The sequence below is a fragment of the Anthonomus grandis genome, chromosome 6, assembly GCF_022605725.1.
Source record: "Anthonomus grandis grandis chromosome 6, icAntGran1.3, whole genome shotgun sequence".
Lineage (NCBI taxonomy): Eukaryota > Metazoa > Arthropoda > Insecta > Coleoptera > Curculionidae > Anthonomus > Anthonomus grandis.
Genome location: NC_065551.1, coordinates 14,419,611 through 14,437,846, shown reverse-complemented (window position 1 = coordinate 14,437,846; position 18,236 = coordinate 14,419,611). Strand labels below are relative to the sequence as shown.

Below are 18,236 nucleotides of genomic sequence, written 5' to 3'. Positions count from 1 at the left end.
CCATAACATTATAATAGAGCAGAAATATCTTGAACCTGGACATACGCAGATGGAAGTTGATTCTGTTCATGCTAAAATTGAGCAAACGTTAAAGATAGAGTAATTAATATACCTGCTGATTATATTTCTGTTTGCCAACAGGCAAGAAAAATTCCTGCGCCGTATGATGTAAACTATCTTACTTACGACTTTTTTAAAAGTTTTAATTGTGTGCACTATTATAAAAAAATTAGACCTGGTAATGCTAAAGGAGACCTGAAAGTTACTGATATTCGTGCTCTGAGATACATGCCGGAAGGAGATATTTTCTATAAAATTCATTTTTCACTCGTGGGAAATTCTTCCACAAAGGAAAAGCCGAATATCTAGAACATATTTATGGGAAGATTTAAGTCCACTTTACTTGGAGAGAATTAAAATAGCTTCCCGAAAATATGAAGATCTACAGGCTATAAAAAAAACTTTGCCCCGGGACTACCACACATTTTATGATGACTTGCCTCATAAAACAAAGTAATTTAGGATAAAAATATGTTAAGAATATAATATTATTTTTCACTTATTTTTTACTTCGTTAATTCAAATAATTTTAGTATATTTTTGTATTAAAATATTAAAAGATTACTAGTATTTTGGTTTTATTTAATATTAAGGTATTAATTATTATTATTGGGATAACCTGCCAAGTCAAGCCAAAATTTGAGTTCACAAAATGCAAACCTGCCTATTTTTATTTATTGACTTAAAACAGTTTGTTATACACATTTTTATATTGTTTCTATTATATTATCATTTATTTAATAAAAACTAATAAAACAAGGCAAACATACAATAATTTAGGTAAAATATAGTTGATTTAGGCGGTTTTTTTACTCTCCTGTAAAATAGGTAAAATGTGACTTGGCAGGTTTACACTTTAGGGCGACGATATATCGTTATAATCTGGCAAATTGAAAGTAAACGCCGCAAAAATAATGTGCGTGAAGGTAGTCTCCAGTCGATATCTAGCGACAGATCAGGAACGCAGCTCGGGAACGCATCATATGTCGTTTGCAGCAACCTATTTATAGTCCGCGCCCACTGTTATTTAATCGATATAATGCCTGTATGTCCTGGAATTCCTATGGAATTTTAATAAGTTTTTGTCCAGATATTAACCATGAATAACTAAATCGATTTATGGTGGTTACGAACCTCTACAAACTAAAATTTTTTTGTGAAGATTAATTAAAAAGTCGAATGTTGAAATGAAAAAGGCTTCCAAACGCCCAAATGATTTGAATAAAAGTTTTTTCTATAATAAATTAATAAATATCTAAACGGATTTGAGATGGTTGCAAACCTCTCCAAACGAATGTTTTTTTGACTGAGTTGTGAAGTATCAAAAAGAGGATCTTAATGCATGTAGTGCCATCTTTACATTAACTCTTATAACACATTTCATGTATGACGGGTTGCCAGTTACGCTGAGTACGTCCTTAACCTTTAAAAATAAAGTAGTCAGTCCTTGCTATTGAACAAAAAGCGTTTTTTCCCAAAAAACTTTCTAGGGTTGCCAGATGTCCTGGATTTCGCAGGATGTCCTGGATTTGAGGCTGGAATGTAGGCGTTCTGCGAAGACCTGAGGAAGGACGCCTAATGTCCTGGATTTCAGAAAAGCAAATATATCAAATTACAAATCCTTTTTTTTTCACGGCTCCCTTCAGCTGCCGCGTTTCGCTTAATTCGAACGTAATATTCTGCGCCATCTTTTGATAAATAGAAAAAAATGCCATAATATTAACCACGCAGATCGCTTTTCGAGACGTATCCAATAGCGCTAGCGGCACTAGCGCGGCGGACGGCATTGGCAGTTTGATTAATTTTTGGGATTCCCCCAAATGTGTTTACTATTGTTTTGTGTTTTGAGGTTATATTATATTACATCAGTTGGCAGAAGTTCTCATACAACCCGCGAGTATATTTTCAAGTATTTAGTACACCTTTTACGCATTTTCTTTCTGATCAGTAGAAATTAAAAAGGTAAGTTTTTTTTTGCTTTTAAAAAAATATTGCAATATCCCCATACCTATTTTGATACATAGGTATTTAAACATTTGTGTTTTTTTTAGTATTTTGTAAGATGGATGAACTAGATGGCCCAACAAAACCATCAAAAAAAGCTAAAAGATTAAATAAATATAGAAAAGAATGGGAAAATACAGTTAATTGGCTCGCAGAGGATAATCAAAAAGCTAGGTGCAAATTGTGTAAAAAGTCTTTTTCATTTATATATGGGGGTCTAGGTGACATAAAACACACACATCAATTTCACACACAGACACTACAATCATTTTTGGGAAGAGAAGGAGAAGTTATGGATTCTCAACAAGAAAAAATACTGGCCTCAGAAGTGGCAAATGTATATCATACTGTTAAATATGCTCATTCCTATAATTCATTAGATTGTACAAGTCAACTGCTTGCAGTAATGTATCCTGATTCCAATATTGCCACAAAAACTCGTTTGGGTAGAACAAAAGCAAGTATGATTGCTTTTAATGTTCTGGCCCTTTTTTCAGTAGAAAGTCCATTATGTGAGCTTAGCAAAGAAGTTTTTCTTGGAATATCCACAGATGCCTCTAATCATGGAAGCGCTAAGCTTTTCCCAATACTTTTAAGGTATTGTACATTTAAGGAATTACTTATACGTATACTTTTAAATAAGTTTTTTTTAAGGTATTATGTTCCATTAGAAGGAGTAAAATTATTTCTTCTTGATTTTTTCGAAGATCCCGACGAGAGTGCAAATGGTATTTACACTAACTTAAAAACTAGAATTCAACAAGCTGGCCTTTTATTAAACTACATATCATGCTATTCGGCTGATAATGCAAATGTTAATTTTGGACGCTTGCATTCTGTGTACCAATTATTATATAAGGAGAAGAATAAAGTTCTTGCAGTGGGTTGTCCTGCGCATATGGTAAACAATTCTGTAAAAAATGCTTTAGCAAAATGCCGTTTTGATGTAGAAACTTTGATTTTAAAATTTTTAACCATTTTTCATCTCAATCAAAAAGGTGCAAAGAGTTAAAAGATTTTTTTAATTTCGTGGATTTGGAATATAAAACTATTTTAAGGCATGTACCGACCCGTTGGCTAAGCTTATTTCCAGCCATAGAAAGATTGCTGAACATTTTTCCAGCCATTAAGAGCTACTTTCTTTCCCAGGAAGAAACAATTCCCATTGCACTACAAGATTGTTTCTCTGAAGACAATTTTGTCGTACAGAAAGCTGAATGTTATCTATGTTTTTTTCACAACTCACTAAAAATTGTTTTTGACACAGAACAAAAACTTGAAAAAGCCGATTTACTTTGTTTCGAAGTTTACAATATTTTAAAATCTCTAAGAGAAAAAATGAGTTAACGAATAGCCAAAGAAATTGTTCTTTGGCTTTCTAGCGTCAAATCTTTTAAAAACTTTTGCACCAAATGAACAAACTCAAATAAGAGAATCCTGTTTAGAATTTTATAAAAATATTGCTGCTTATCTAGATTCAAAATATGAATTTTCAGAAAATAATTTGTTTTCAACATTAAATATTTTTTCTTTAAAAACTCCATATACGGGTCAAATGCTGACTCTGAAAGTATTTTTTTTTATGTAATGCAGCCTGGAGCGACAGCCGCAATAAACTCCTGGTTGATCACGTAAAAGCAGAGCTTCAGATTAAAACTAATTTTAATTTAAAGTGCAAAGAATTTTATAATATGGCTATTAAAAATAAAAGGCTCTTGCAGGCAGTCAAATCTAACCAAACATCTTCTTTTTCATCCAAATAATTTTTTTTTAAGCATTTTAAAACATTTATCATTTATGTATTATAAAGTAAGGAATATACGAATATCCTGTTTTAATTTGGTACCATAATTTAAACAAATGTAATTTTTATGTAAAATATATTTTTTGTAATACATATCTTTATGTAAAATATAAAAAATCTTTTTTTTATGTAAAATATGCTTATGTAAATAACTGTTAGTTCAATAAAAACATGTCCTTAGCTATTTTTATCGGTCCTTCCTTTTTTAATATTGTGTCCTGTGATTTTTAAATTTAAACCTGGCAACTCTAAAACTTTCGTTTGCACAGATTTACAACAACCCCTCAATCAAATACTTTGGAAGTTAGAGCATTTTTCATTTCATCAACGTTTGACTTTTTATAATAAATTTTCACAAAAAAACTTAATTTGTAACCAAATGTGTAAATCAATTTAGTTATTCATTGTTAATATCTGGACAAAAAATTATTAAAATTCCTTGTGAATTCCAGGAGATACGGGCAAAATATCGATTAAATAACAGCGGGCGCGGCCTATAAATAGGTTGCTGGCAAATGACATATGCTGCGTTCTCGATTTCTGGATATCAAACGCTAGCTTCACATGCAAAAATATTTTGAAAAAAAAAACACAAAGTGGCAACATTGGATACTTGCATTGTAAACATAGAGGTATTCTACGTTGCCAAGTTGGGTTGGGTTGGGTTGGGTTGGGTTAGGTTAGGTTGTTTTTTTCCTTAACTTTTTTTATTAAAAATATATTTGATTTTAAAAAGTTAGTCTCAATATATTATTAGTTAGTAAATAAAAAAAAATTTAAAGAGTACATTTTTTAGCTGTTACAAAATCCAACACATTAAACAAATGACACATTAGACAAACAATTTTCAGTGGACTAAGAAAAATATATATTGTATGGAAAATTGGAAAATGGATTTGACACCATTGTCTGAGAGATGGTCAATTCAAACACCTCGCCTATGGTTTGCAGCTAGACTTGTTCTAGACATTCAATGTACTAAGAACTTAATAAATAGTTAAAACAACCATGATAATTTAAGAACATTTCTTAGTTCCTTTTTGCATTTTTCACACTGGAAAATGACTACATAAACAAATAAAAATGTTTACCTAAAACGTCAGATATCTTGGGTTGGCGCGTTAAAGAGCTGGCAAGTTGACTTCTGACGGAATAATGGGTAGCGGCGGCTCTGCCCCATAAAAACGGCTTGAAATCGTAAAAACTCGTCCTGTCTGGCTTCGATTCGTAACTTAAAAATTGAACATTAGTTTATGCTTTGTCCTAAAATCAGTGGCAGCTCGCGGTGTGTTTTGATGAAGGCCATGGAAGCCATTTCAAGGCCATTTATAATTTCATGCTTTCGACTGTTGAAGTATACAGGGTGGCCCATCAAAAACTGTCCAGCAAGGTTTGGGAAACTTTTTTAAAATTTTAAAAATGCTTGAACTTGTCGATTTTTGATTTTAGGGGGACATTTTTTTTAATACTTTTAACCCCTTAACATCAATTTTAACCCCTTGGCGGGGGTTGCAACCATCCTTAAAATCTTAAAAAGGAGTGGGGGTTAGGTAATAGCTTATTTTAAAGGTCTTTTTATTCTTACAACTGCCAAGTTTGAAATTGCTAACTTGAGTTTTCGCAGTATGACAGCTTCTTAAAGATTTTGAAACAATACCATTGTTTAATACTTTTAGCGCTAGTTTTTAGAGGTTCTTGATTAACAAATCAAGAACGCTCGCACCAGTCGATTTTTGAATTTAGAAAAACGATTTTTTGTTTAAATTTTTAACCCCACAACTTCAACCCCTTAGCGGGGGCGACATTCACCCTTATTTTTTAAATAGGAAGGGATGTGTTGTGATACATCTTTTGAAAGGGCATTCAATTTTCTTTACAATAGCGCTTTGTTTTTTAAATTTGAGCTACGCATCGCCAAGCAATGGAATTTTAAACATTTTACTGGATATTTTAGCTGTATGAGTAAAAAAATTTTTTTTATTATTTAAAAGTTTTTAAACTATCAAAAATCAGTCAACAATCCGACTTTATCTTCAGTAAACAAGTTAATGTTAATTAGTTATTTCTGTGCTTTTCTTTCGATTCGATAAAAATGGTTTATTCTATTGCGGAGAGAGTGGAAATTATTGAATTATACTTTATAAAAAATCAATGTGCAAGACTAACGGCAACTTTGTTTAATGAGAGACATGCAGATAAACACGTACATCATCGTTACATCCTAGAATTAGTGGCAAAATTTCTGGAAACTAGTTCGATGGCAAATAAAAAACGGAATATTGAAAATCCAGTGAGAAATGAGGCAGTAGAAGTCGGTGTTCTCGGTGAAGTTAGTACGAACCCTATATGAAGTACCAGAAAATTTCTCATGTAACAAGAGTCTCGCGGACCACTGTACAGAGAATTCTAAAACAAAATAAATGGCATCCATATAAAATTCAACTTCTTCAAGAATTAAATGAAGATGATAACGACTGCCGTTTATAGTTTTGTGAAGTAATGTCCGAACTAATTTCAAATAATCCCAACTATCTTTTAAATGTTTGCTTCTCAGACGAATGTTCATTTTTTTCTCAATGGCACTGTCAATCGTCATAATTGTCGCTACTGGTTCGACACAAATCCAAGGATCTTCCATAAGGCTCATACTCAACACCCTCAAAAATTAGAAGTTTGGGCTGGTATTTTTGGTGATCACATAATTGGACCATTTTTTTTACCGCGAAACTTAAATGAAGATACGTACTTAAACGTTTTGAAGAATGCCGTTAACCCAGCATTGATTGAAATTATGGAAAACGATTAACGCTACCATAAAGACAATGCGATATTTCGGCAAGACGGGGCTCGTTCCCATTATACATTACCAGTACGGCAGTTTCTGGATGAAAAATTTCCTGGTAGTTGGATTGGGAGAAAGGGTGCTATCGAATGGCCCGTGAGATCACCCGATTTATCTCCTCTTGATTTATTTTTAAGGGGACATCTTAAATCGAAAATTAATACCACCCAACCTGAATCATTAGAAGATTTACGGAACAGCATCATTCATGAATGCCAACAAATAACACCCGATATTCTTCACAATATGCGGGAAGCATGGAGGTAAGTAACACGCGGCATCGCCATTCGGGAGGCCGTTCGTGTTTGTAAATGTAATGCGGGCTGGCCAATTTACTGGCGATATCGAGTGCTACTTTGCATTAGACTTTTTGCCGCGAAAAATGGCTGATGCAACATGGAAAATGCACAGTCATTATTTGTCTTCGTGATTTTACATAGGTAGCATATTTCATTGTATTGTCTCATTTTATTAATCATGAATAGTGCTTACCAGATGGCTATTGTTATTTAGAACAAAATAATTTGTTGCGTTGCAAGTTAAAGAATAAAGAAGAAGTAGATGTAAGTTGCATTAATATGTCAGGCAAAGTAAAATATGGCCCGACACCGACCCACGGTACTCAAGGGGTAACCCGATATTTATTGAAAGTTAGGCTGGTTATTAATTTCGGTACTTAAGATGGGTTTCATGGAATCGTATTGATGTGCTGATGAAAGACTTTTAGTGTTATGACTTTGTTTGGAAACCGGCTGAGAAAATATATTGAGTTTAGTTTTAATAGAAGAGTCTTAAAAAGCACATCCGTGTATTATTGAGTCATCCTGATAAAGTCAGAAGAGGGGATTTGAATTTTATTTTTAAAATTTTGAAATAAGACTGAAAAGCGTTTAAAAATTTAATTTGTTCGTGACGTCGACGTCGGGACGCTCTTGTGCGTGAGTGGTGTGCATAAGTACTAACCAAAAGATTTTTATTGTTGTGGTGTAGTGATTGTGAAGTTCAGCCACGATGTTGGAAAGGAGTTGCACACCTCCATTGCCTTCACAAAATCAATCTGTGGAAGTTGTCGAAGTGGTAGAGAGCTTGTCCTTACAGGATCAAATAAAGGTTTTGGTAAATGAAGTGAAAGCATTAAAAGAAAAACAAACCAATAAGGTAAGCGATGAACAGTATTCTTTTACCTGGGAAGAAATTCTACCATTTGATCCGGCCCATAAAAACATTTCCGCCAATAAATGGCTTAGACTTTTCGAACAAAAAGCATATTTTTGTCGTTGGGACGATGTTACTTTAATGAGAAACGTAACAAATAATTTAAGTGGGCGTGCTCGTCATTGGTTTTTAAACTCTAGTTTTGCCGGAATATCTTTTAACGATTTTAAAAAACGTTTTCGTGAAGTGTACGATATTGATCCGCAAAGCATAGGAGTAGTATTTAAAAACGCAGCAACATTTGTAAGTTCTGATAGCAAGAACTTAATAGAATTTTTTGAACAAAAATTATTATTAATAAATAAACTTTCATGGGACATTCCGGAATGTGACAAAGTTAATATCATAGCTAGTGGTATAGTTAACCCAGTTATTAGACAATTAGCTTTTAGCAATAATTATAAGTGTTTAGATCAGTTATTGACATTTTTACGCGGTAACGATTATGCATCAAAAGAACCAGATATGTTTTAATTGTAATGAAAGTGGACATAAAAAAATAAATTGTCCAAAAAATCGTTATGCGAAAATTAATAGTAAGAAACCTAGTTACTCTAATGGAAGATCTGATATAGTCAAACCAGGTGTAAGTAATGAGTGCAATATTTGTGGCAAACGAGGTCATATTGAAAAAGTTTGTTGGAGAAAAAACAAATGTTAAATTTATAGATAGACATGCAAATAATTTGTTTTATAAAAAAGTGTTTATTAATTTAAATAAAATTTACGGACTTGTTGACACAGGAAGTGAATGCTCGTTAATTCGAAACTCAGTTGCAAAAAAAAAAAAAACACAATAATAATAAAAAAAAAAAATATATATATAGTGGTATATTAAGTAGAGTATGATGAACTACATGGTACCTATATTAAACATGGTAAATATAATGTTTGTCTGTTGAAAAGTTAATGTTTAAAGCCTGTAAATTAAGAAAATTAAGAAATGTTATTTTAGAAGTAGCTACTATGGTTAAAGGTTTGCGGTGGCCACCCCGATTTTGTCGAAGAAAACTTAAGGTTATAAAGTAATTAAAGTAATATCCACAGGTTTGGAAATAAGAAGTTACAGATTCTTATTTTAACATTATTTTGTTTCTGTGGTGTGGATGAATGATTATTGCCTATATTGAGTAAATTGATTAAGAGGTTCTGAGAATCCCAGTTGGATGTTCTTGATATTTCCTTTTTATTTTGATGTGTAATTTAAATACAAGTATACTGGAGTGTATATAAAAATAAAATCGGTCAGAATTCTGATCGACATTAAAGCTATCAAAGGCATGACTGTATTCTGTTCATGCGAAAAGGTGAATTAATATAACTGTATTCTGTTATACTGAGAGGGTTGTAGGCATGACTGTATTCTGTTCATGCGAAAAGGTGAAGTAGTATAACTGTATTCTGTTATACTGAGAGGGGTTATGTGTTAGCCAAAACTGTAACATGAAGAGTGTTAATAAGGTTGTGTAAAGTATCTTAGTGTTGATTCTTGCTTTAAATGAAGTTGAGTTATTCTTGATGGTTAAAGCATGGTATAGCACACTAAGTGGTAGATCCTGGTTTTGGATAAAGCTGGTGGGATTGCTCTAAGTATGAGTTAGAGAACCCTGTTTGAGAAAATGTTGTCGCATTTTCTAGTTACAAAAGTAGGTACTGGAAATGATTTGGAAAAGAGATTGACAATGTTGTGTTCTACATATGTCAAATGAATATTGGTATAAATTGATGTGGATTAGAATTCTGGCCCGAATAAATTATATTGTCTTTGACTCGGTGTAACGATAGTTTTATTGTCGGCAGGTTTCTGATGAGTTGAGATACAGGATGGTTGGTCAACTTGGAGAAAACGTTGTTTCGGGACGAAACAAATGCAGGATGGCCGACTGTCAGGCAAAGTAAAATATGGCCCGACACCGACCCACGGTACTCAAGTGGTAACCCGATATTTATTGAAAGTTAGGCTGGTTATTAATTTCGGTACTTAAGATGGGTTTCATGGAATCGTATTGATGTGCTGATGAAAGACTTTTAGTGTTATGACTTTGTTTGGAAACCGGCTGAGACAATATATTGAGTTTAGTTTTAATAGACGAGTCTTAAAAAGCACTATGTATTATTGAGTCATCCTGATAAATAATAATTAAGTTTACTCTTACGACTTAAGAATTAGACTTATTGTTGCCCCATACATATTTGAGTTGTCCTTGTCGGCTCTTTAACGGACTAATTTGCCGACAAAGAAAGGTTTAATAATTATTGAGTCATCATTGCTTTTGTCGTTCTAGGCATTATTTTAATACCGCGATTTATGCGATTTATTTTAAAGGATTCAAGCAACATAGATCCCAGGGCCTTCTTTTATATTTTGTCACCGTTTATTACGTTTTTGTGCCACTGCGAAATTGAAATATTTAAGAAATATTTCTATATGGTGTTTATTAAAAACATTTTGGAAATGCATACGGGGTGTCCCATAATTAAATAATTTTACAGTCGGCTCTATATAAAAAAATATTAATATTAAGTCAAATTTTCCTAGTCGAAATGTCAACGTCCACAAAGATACCGAGTGATAAAGCTAATTTAAATTTTGTTTACACATTTCGTAATTATTTATTAATTTTAATGATTGTACGAAAAAGGTGTGTCCTACACGCCTACAAAAATTTCCTGGATAATCATTAACAATATTTTAGGAATGGAAAGAAAAAATGGAGGAAAGTACAAAAACCAATTGGTCAATCAAGCAAACAATTGAAACGCCCCCTTTATTGGCACGATTTAATGTTTTTAAACGAATTTATAATTGTCATTTTCACACCAGAGGTGGAAGAAAAATTTCTGAAAGTAATAAGAAAAAGCGGGAACATACATCTAAAAACATTATAATTGTCGTGCGCAGTTAATTATAATAATTAAAAAAAAATAAAAAAATGTTCTCGATCTCGTGCTAAAAACGTTGATGAACTAGCAACGAATAGCCCTGTATTACTGAATTCAGGAATAACCATAACCATTATATAGATAGTGTTGCTGCGTTAACTCAAAGATGCATCAAAACTGAAACAAAAAATGAAATATTAACATATTTTGAGAGAGGTCATTCGGTAGCATCTGCATACTACACATATAATTTTGATAAAATGAAACAATATGGTGACGATTTTAGCATAATGTCTGCAGATAGAGCAAATTTTCCCACCAAAAATGATTTCAAGTACTTATGGAAAGTTAATTTCGCAAATAAATTTGGCCCTAGAAATGAAAATGAAATGCTTCCATTTTTGGAACAAAATCTAACAAATTCTGATGTACCCCATAAAATTGATAAATTAGGCGAACATTATATAGTTGCATTATGTAAACCAATTATGCAAAGAGTTGGTAAATCAGTATTACAAAGTTCTGAAATCATCTTTGTAGATTCAACTGGCAATTGTGATGTGGATAACCACAAAGTTTATTTTTTTGCTACACAATCCCCGATTGGTGGACTTCCTTTGGGTTGTCTTGTTTTAACGTCCGAGAAAACAGAACTCTTTCATTTAGGAGTCAAGAATTTATTGGAAATATTAACCTGCAAATTAGCACCTAGCATTATTATTACAGTCGATGACTTGAAGGAAAGAAATATGCTTAAAGAGTTTTTTTCCGAATTCAAAACTGCTATTATGCACGTTTCACGTGCTCAAAGCAGTTTGGAAATGGCCTTTGAGCGCGCATAATGGCGTCGAAAAAGACCACCGCCAAACCTTATATAATATGTTCAAGGCAGTTTTAATGTCATCCAAAGAAGAAGATGTACAAGAAAATATTAAAGTCCTTATAAAATCTTCCCAAAATTATTCAAAATTTAATAAATATATTGAAAACTATTTGGCGCGAAAGGAGTTATGGTGTCTTTTTTACCGCAAAAATCTCATGACTCGGGGCACTATAACGAACAATTATGTTGAAATAATGTTTCGGCTGTTTAAAGATATACCTCTTGAAAGAACAAAGGCCTATAGTCTTACCCAACTAGTAGATTTTATAACGAACTTTAGTAGGTATTATATACAAAGGATATTAGATGTCATCATGGGAAAACTTGATCGAACAAAAATGTTAAAGTTATTGCCAGATTGCAAGGATGTAAATAAAGAAAACATTACTGAAGTACCTGGCTACTTTCAATATTTAGTTAAAAGTAATTCTGATCCCACTCTAAGTTATTTTGTGGATATGAGTATCGGCATCTGTTCATGTCCGGTTGGCAACTCGGGAAAGATCTGTAAACATCAATCGGCAATCATCGATGTATTTAAACTTGAATCTGCATATAATACACTAACCCTTCGAAGCAAAGAAATATTACATAATATAGCTACGGGAAATGACGCACCACCAAATTTTTTTGTTCCTTTGTTAGAAGAACCTTGTCTGGAAAAGCTTCAGGCTGAACATCTACCATACATTGGGCTCTTAGATACTTCTGAAGCTACACCAAGCAAACAACAAACACATTCAATAGAATTTACTACTAAAAGCGTTATGGATATTGAGGATGGTTTTGATGCAAGAGAAACAGAGGAGAAATTAAAAGAATTTATTGATCAATTCAAAAACACACTACTAAAGAATTTGGAAGACGATCCACAACACTTTTAACTGGCTATAGAAGCATTAATGAAAAATTACCACTCGAATGCTAAAACACCACTTCAACTATTAAGTTTATTGCATACTTCTTTTAAAAACACAATATATAAGCCAAGTCATCCACCAACAACTAGAAAGAGAAAAAAAATATCAGTGCAGCCTACAGCCATAGCAAGAAGACATTCAGGTATGGCTACAGTGGATATGGCTATTAAAAATTTCAAAAATATGTTATGAGGTATTATACTAATTCTTATTTTCTTTAGGAAAAAGAAGATTCCAAGGAGGTAAAGGTAAATGGGGAAAGAAAAAGCCAGTTGCACCACATTCAGTTGGCAAATGTGTCGAAAACAATAAAGGACTGGATGACAGAAAAATAGCGAAATAACTATTTCCTTTTTTATGATTATTATTACACATTCAATTTCATTTTGTTAATAAGCTTTTTTTTAAATGGTTATCCTTTTTTTTACCTACTTTTCGAAAAGCGATAAAAGAAACTAAATTTTATAGTGGCCCATTTAATAATCACACACAATAGGATTAATAACTATGAAATGAATATATATATATATATATATATATATATATATTCATTTTATTAAGCGTGAAAATAAATATCTCTTAATATTACAATCTAAGTAAAAAAAAAACTCTCTTTCTCTGGTTTTTTTTTATCCGTATAAATCAATTACTTAGATATCTCTATTCTTATAAGTTCAGTTGCAATTAATAAATGCATTAAATAAGATCAATAGGGTACATAAAATAGTAGTTTTATTATTTGACATTTTTTAATTCGTGTGACATGAAAAATAGCTAAGCCCGCGTGTTACATTCACAAACACGAACGGCCTCCCGAATGGCGATGCCGCGTGTTACTTACCTCCATGCGTCCGGGAACACTTTAAACAGTTACTGTACTATTGTATAAAGGTAAACGGCGGACATTTTCAACATTTTATAAGATAATGCGTAAGTACTACTCAATAAAACTAAATTAGATACATCTGGAACCCGCAGCTGAAATTTAAAAAATAAAGCGCTATTGTAAAGACAATTGAATGTCCTTTAAAAAGATGTATCACAACACACCCCTTCCCATTTAAAAAGTAAGGGTAAATGTCGCCCCCGCTAAGGAGCTGAAGTTGTGGGGTTAAAAATGTATACAAAAAATCGTTTTTCTCAAATCAAAAATCGACGGGTGCGGGCGTTTTTGTTTTGTAAATCAAGAACCTCTAAAAACTAGCGCTAAAGGTATTAAACAATGGTATTGTTTCAAAATCTTTGAGAAGCTGTCCTACTGCAAAAACTCAAGTTAGCAATTTCAAATTTTGCAGTTGGAACTACAATAAAAAGACCTTTAAATTAATCACTTGCCCTCCACTCCTATTTAAGATTTTGAGGGTGGTTGCAACCCTCGTCAAAGGGTTGATATTAAGGGGTTAAAAGTATTTAAAAAAATTGTTCACCTAAAATCAAAAATCGACAGGTCCGAACATTTTTTAAATTTTTTTAAAAGAGGGTTCCAAACCTTGTTGGACTGTTTTCGATGGGCCACCCTGTATATATTTCAGAGTTCTGGAATAATTTTTAATTTTATTCCAGGCATTTGAAATCAAATCAAGTTTTTGTAACCATTTCTTTTGTTTCGAGCCGCTTCTTGTAGTGCTCGACTCTTAAAGTAACTCCCAATATGTTCCAGACATTTATATTAATTTTCCAATCACTTGAATTTATTTGTTTGTATTTTCTAATACCTCTCAAAAACATTTTAGGTGTTTCAGGTTTATTCTAGAAGTCAAGAATGCATTTAATAAAACTATAGATTTTCTTTAACCCAATGATTTAACAGAAGAGCCGCCACTATTAAAACTAACTCAATTAATTAATTTAAAACCAAAACCTCTCCAAATCCAAATTTATACTTACATCTTCAATAAATCCAGTATAACCCTGTCGCATCTGGTAACTAAGCCTCTATAAGCGGAAAGAACGACTGCCACGTGGCTTTTCTCTACCAGTTCGCCCCAGTTTTCACTAATTATCAACATTATCGATAAAATTGCATACTTTGTATCAGAATGTTCCCCAAGCACCAGATTTAAAAATTCTGAATGAGAGAGTAACATTTCCATTAAAACACTGGCGTCGTCTTTTGAAAGGGAATTTTTCGAAACGTTTATCAGTTTTTTAAGAGTTTTTAATAAAATGTGCTGTCCAGAAACGCCATATTTAAGGGCAAACTTACAAAAACTCTTGTAGCTTTCACTAATAGTAAGAGTAACTGGGTGCTGTAGGTTGGTAATTTGTTCTAAAACTTGGCAGAATATTTGTGAGACTTTATCTACTTTATCCTTATCCGCCTCTGAGTCCAGTTTCTTTTTAAATAAACCAATTTCCAAGTGAATAAACGTCATTATAATATTTCCTATGTGTTTTTCGCTAGTTGGTTCCGAAAGTACTTTACTAAAACAGGCTTGAAGCAACTCCACGTGGAACACCTCGGTCACTTCAAATTTTTGCACTTTATTCGCCAGTTCTAGGCATTTTTCTTTGGACATGAATTTTTCTATTAAGCCGGATATTTTGTAACATTTTTGAAAGTGTTGGCCCACTTTCTGAGGCTTCTGTAAAGCCTTCAGTAACGAACTCTCTAAGCCATCATAAAGTTTTTGTAAAATTTCATTTGGAGCATCAGTTTTCAGCAAAAGTTCTACTACAGGTAACACTAGGCCCTTCTTATCGCATATAGCAGGATCAATTTGTTTTGTAAGTGCGAGGTTTCTTTCCAGAAGTAAAAGTGCTAAGTCAGTGCAGTCCTTATTATATTCAGGCATATTTAGAAGGGAAGTAAATAGGTCAGTTTTAACAGCTTTTATGCTGCAAGGAAAACATTCAAGGTATTGTCTTAGGGCCTTTGCCATCTCGCTGTTATTAACTTCGTGGGCTAAAAACTTTGAGATCTGTTTTATAAGATCGTTGTCAATTGGTTTCAGGTCTGGACTTAAAACTAAAGATCTTTCTAAGCCATATGTTACCAAACTTTGCACTAGCAATGAATGGCTTCCACAATTTAATAAATTTGTAGCTTCAGAAAGAACTGTCTGAGTCTGATCGTAGCTTAAAGGAAATGTTAGTAAATACTCCTTAAAATCCAACTCCTCACTAAACTTGCTTAACTTCCTCAATAGTTTGCTAATATCACCAAATATTTTGTTGCCATAATAGGGCAAGTAGCTTTTAACGTCAATTCCGCCTTTTTGAAGCTCCAAGACCACTAGTAAAATCAACTTTGTAAGCAGATTCGAATTAGGCTTTAAAACGTTAAAATGTTTAAGAATATTTTGGTTTCCCAGGATTATGTCTAAAGTAAAACCAGTAAAAGCGGTTTTCTGATGCTCTAGGATAAATTTTATGGTGTCTATGTAATGTTCCAAATGTTTTTGGTTTAAAGACCTTAAATCTGCAAGCTGGTAAACATAGTAAGTTAACATATTTAAAACATCTTGCAAATAATGTGGATACAAGTCTTGTTTTAGCAAGTCAACTTTAAAATTGTGCATAAAAAACATATCAGCAATCTCTTTGAAAACACTTAGCAAATGTTTGGCTTTTCCAAAGTTAGGATAATTATCCTCCCAAGGTTTCACATAATTTAAAATATTCTTAGGCACAGCATCCGAATTCTTATCAATTAAGGACCTGAGTTTGCTACAATTAGTCTGGCTATGATACAAGTTAAACAAAACAAATTCCAAATATTTTTTAAAGCTTTTGTCACCGGAATGATATTTTAATGCCCCAAGAACCATTACAGAACAATTTTTAGCTTTTAACTTTGAAAAATTATCAGTTTTCTTACTAGAGAAACTCAAAAGGTCCTGTATAAGATCTTCTTGGTCTAAACCATCCAAGTTATCAGATTCTCCAGAAAAACTTTGTAAAGCTTTTTGATAATCCGGTAAATTTTGGGAAGTTTCTATGATAATGTTGACTAAATCTTGAGCTAAATTGGCATCAAAATGCCCAACATTAAAAATTCCATTGATCCAATAAGGGATTTCATATAAAGCACCATCAAATATCCGACTGATTTTCAACATTTTAAACAAAACTTCTCCATTTTGCTGATCTTTCTGGTTATAATAATGTTTTAACAATAAAGTCATCACTATTCCAAATGTTTCGCTTTTGGGTAAGAATAGTGCATAATCAGTATCCACAAAGAGACTCACAGTTTTTATAAGCAATTTTTCGAAAACCTCTTGTTCCTCTTCTGGGGTCTCAGTCAATTTTAATATAAATTCTTTAAAATCCAGCCCTGTAGAGGATAAATTATGTAAAAGTTGTGAATTTATGTCTTTGTATGAGCCCAAAATGTCCAAAATTATTTCCAAATGTGCCTGCTTATCTTGCTGATGGTCCTGATCAGACTTTAAATAGATATTTTTCCATTCTTCAAGCAAAACATGTCCATTGGGATAATTTTTACTAACAAAGTTTGCCAAATTTTGTTTGATTTTGGCAAAGTTTGTAGTCCAGCCTTTTGAGAAAATCATAAACTCATGTAGTTTTTTAAGCATTTGACTTAAAAGCCTTAATACATGCACTTTGACTTCACTATTATCATTGATAAGCAGAGTTTTTAAAATTGGTGCGGGAGTTACAAGAATTTCCATAATCTGGGACAACTGTAAATAAAAACACCAAATTAGAACCCAGATGAAGGGCACAGGGGTAAAAGGAGCTCATGAGCATTTTTGTGATTTTTCAGCAGAGCGATTTTAAGGTTGAAATTCTAGCTTACGAACGCTATGTTGCTTTTTTCAATCAATTAACTTTTTTTTTTGTGAAGATAAAACAATAAACAAACTCCCTAAGTGTTTTGAGACTGTTTGTATTTCCGTTCAGTACAAAAAAATAATAAAATCGCATACAGGTACAAACGAGACAGGGGAAAAAGGGGTCCATTTTATTGAAATGAGCCTGTTCTTTCACAGTAATCATAACCTCGATCGTCGTTAGTGCGAAAGGCTCCAAACAATATTCCTAAAAAAATAATAGATATTACTATTGTAGATCTATAAAACCGACCGAATTAGTGATGCCGCAGGTTTGAAAAAAAATCTTGCGCTGCTTTGTTTGAAAACTTTTTTAAATGCTGCAGGACCCGAAACTTCTCAGCAGATATTGGAAGCTGTCCTAAATATATAAATAAAATACGTAAAAAACAGATTTAATAATAATAAAAAAATGTGTACCTTCATAACTTAACTCAGGTAGCATAAATTCGTTGTCTTGAAGATGACGAACAGCTAATCGCGAAGACTTTCGGTTTTTTCCTTGCAGCGAAGCTGCCTACCAACATCTACATTATATGTAGTGCGATACTGTATCAAAGGTCCTCTATTTATTTTAATTTCTCTGATTGGTCTAGATGGGAATGGCGAGTTTTTTGCGTAACTATTGTCAAGAAATTTTCCCCAGCTGCGGAAAAAGGTGTGATTGACCTCGATAACCGTAAATGGAGTTGGGGAATGGGATTCTTCCAATATTTTCAACCAGGCTTTGGGAAGATCTGCTCTGCTTTTTTGGTTTACGAGGTCAAAATTCTTATCACATTCCATATAGGAATGTCCTCGAATGGGGAACGTGATAGAAGCTGAT

The 18,236-nt window shown here is 32.8% G+C and overlaps 1 protein-coding gene across 2 annotated transcripts in view; it reads right to left on the bottom strand.

Annotated features, from left to right (window-relative positions):
* Positions 1 to 18,236, bottom strand: part of LOC126737471 (nucleolar pre-ribosomal-associated protein 1) — a 46,188-nt gene that overhangs the window by 18,971 nt on the left and 8,981 nt on the right. For both annotated transcript variants that reach the window (XM_050442381.1, XM_050442382.1), the window contains 2 exons: positions 14,499 to 17,260; positions 4,960 to 5,099 (listed from right to left, as the gene is read on the bottom strand). In XM_050442381.1, coding sequence (XP_050298338.1) covers positions 4,960 to 5,099; positions 14,499 to 17,260 — 2,902 coding nt within the window. The remainder of the gene's footprint in view (positions 1 to 4,959; positions 5,100 to 14,498; positions 17,261 to 18,236) is intronic.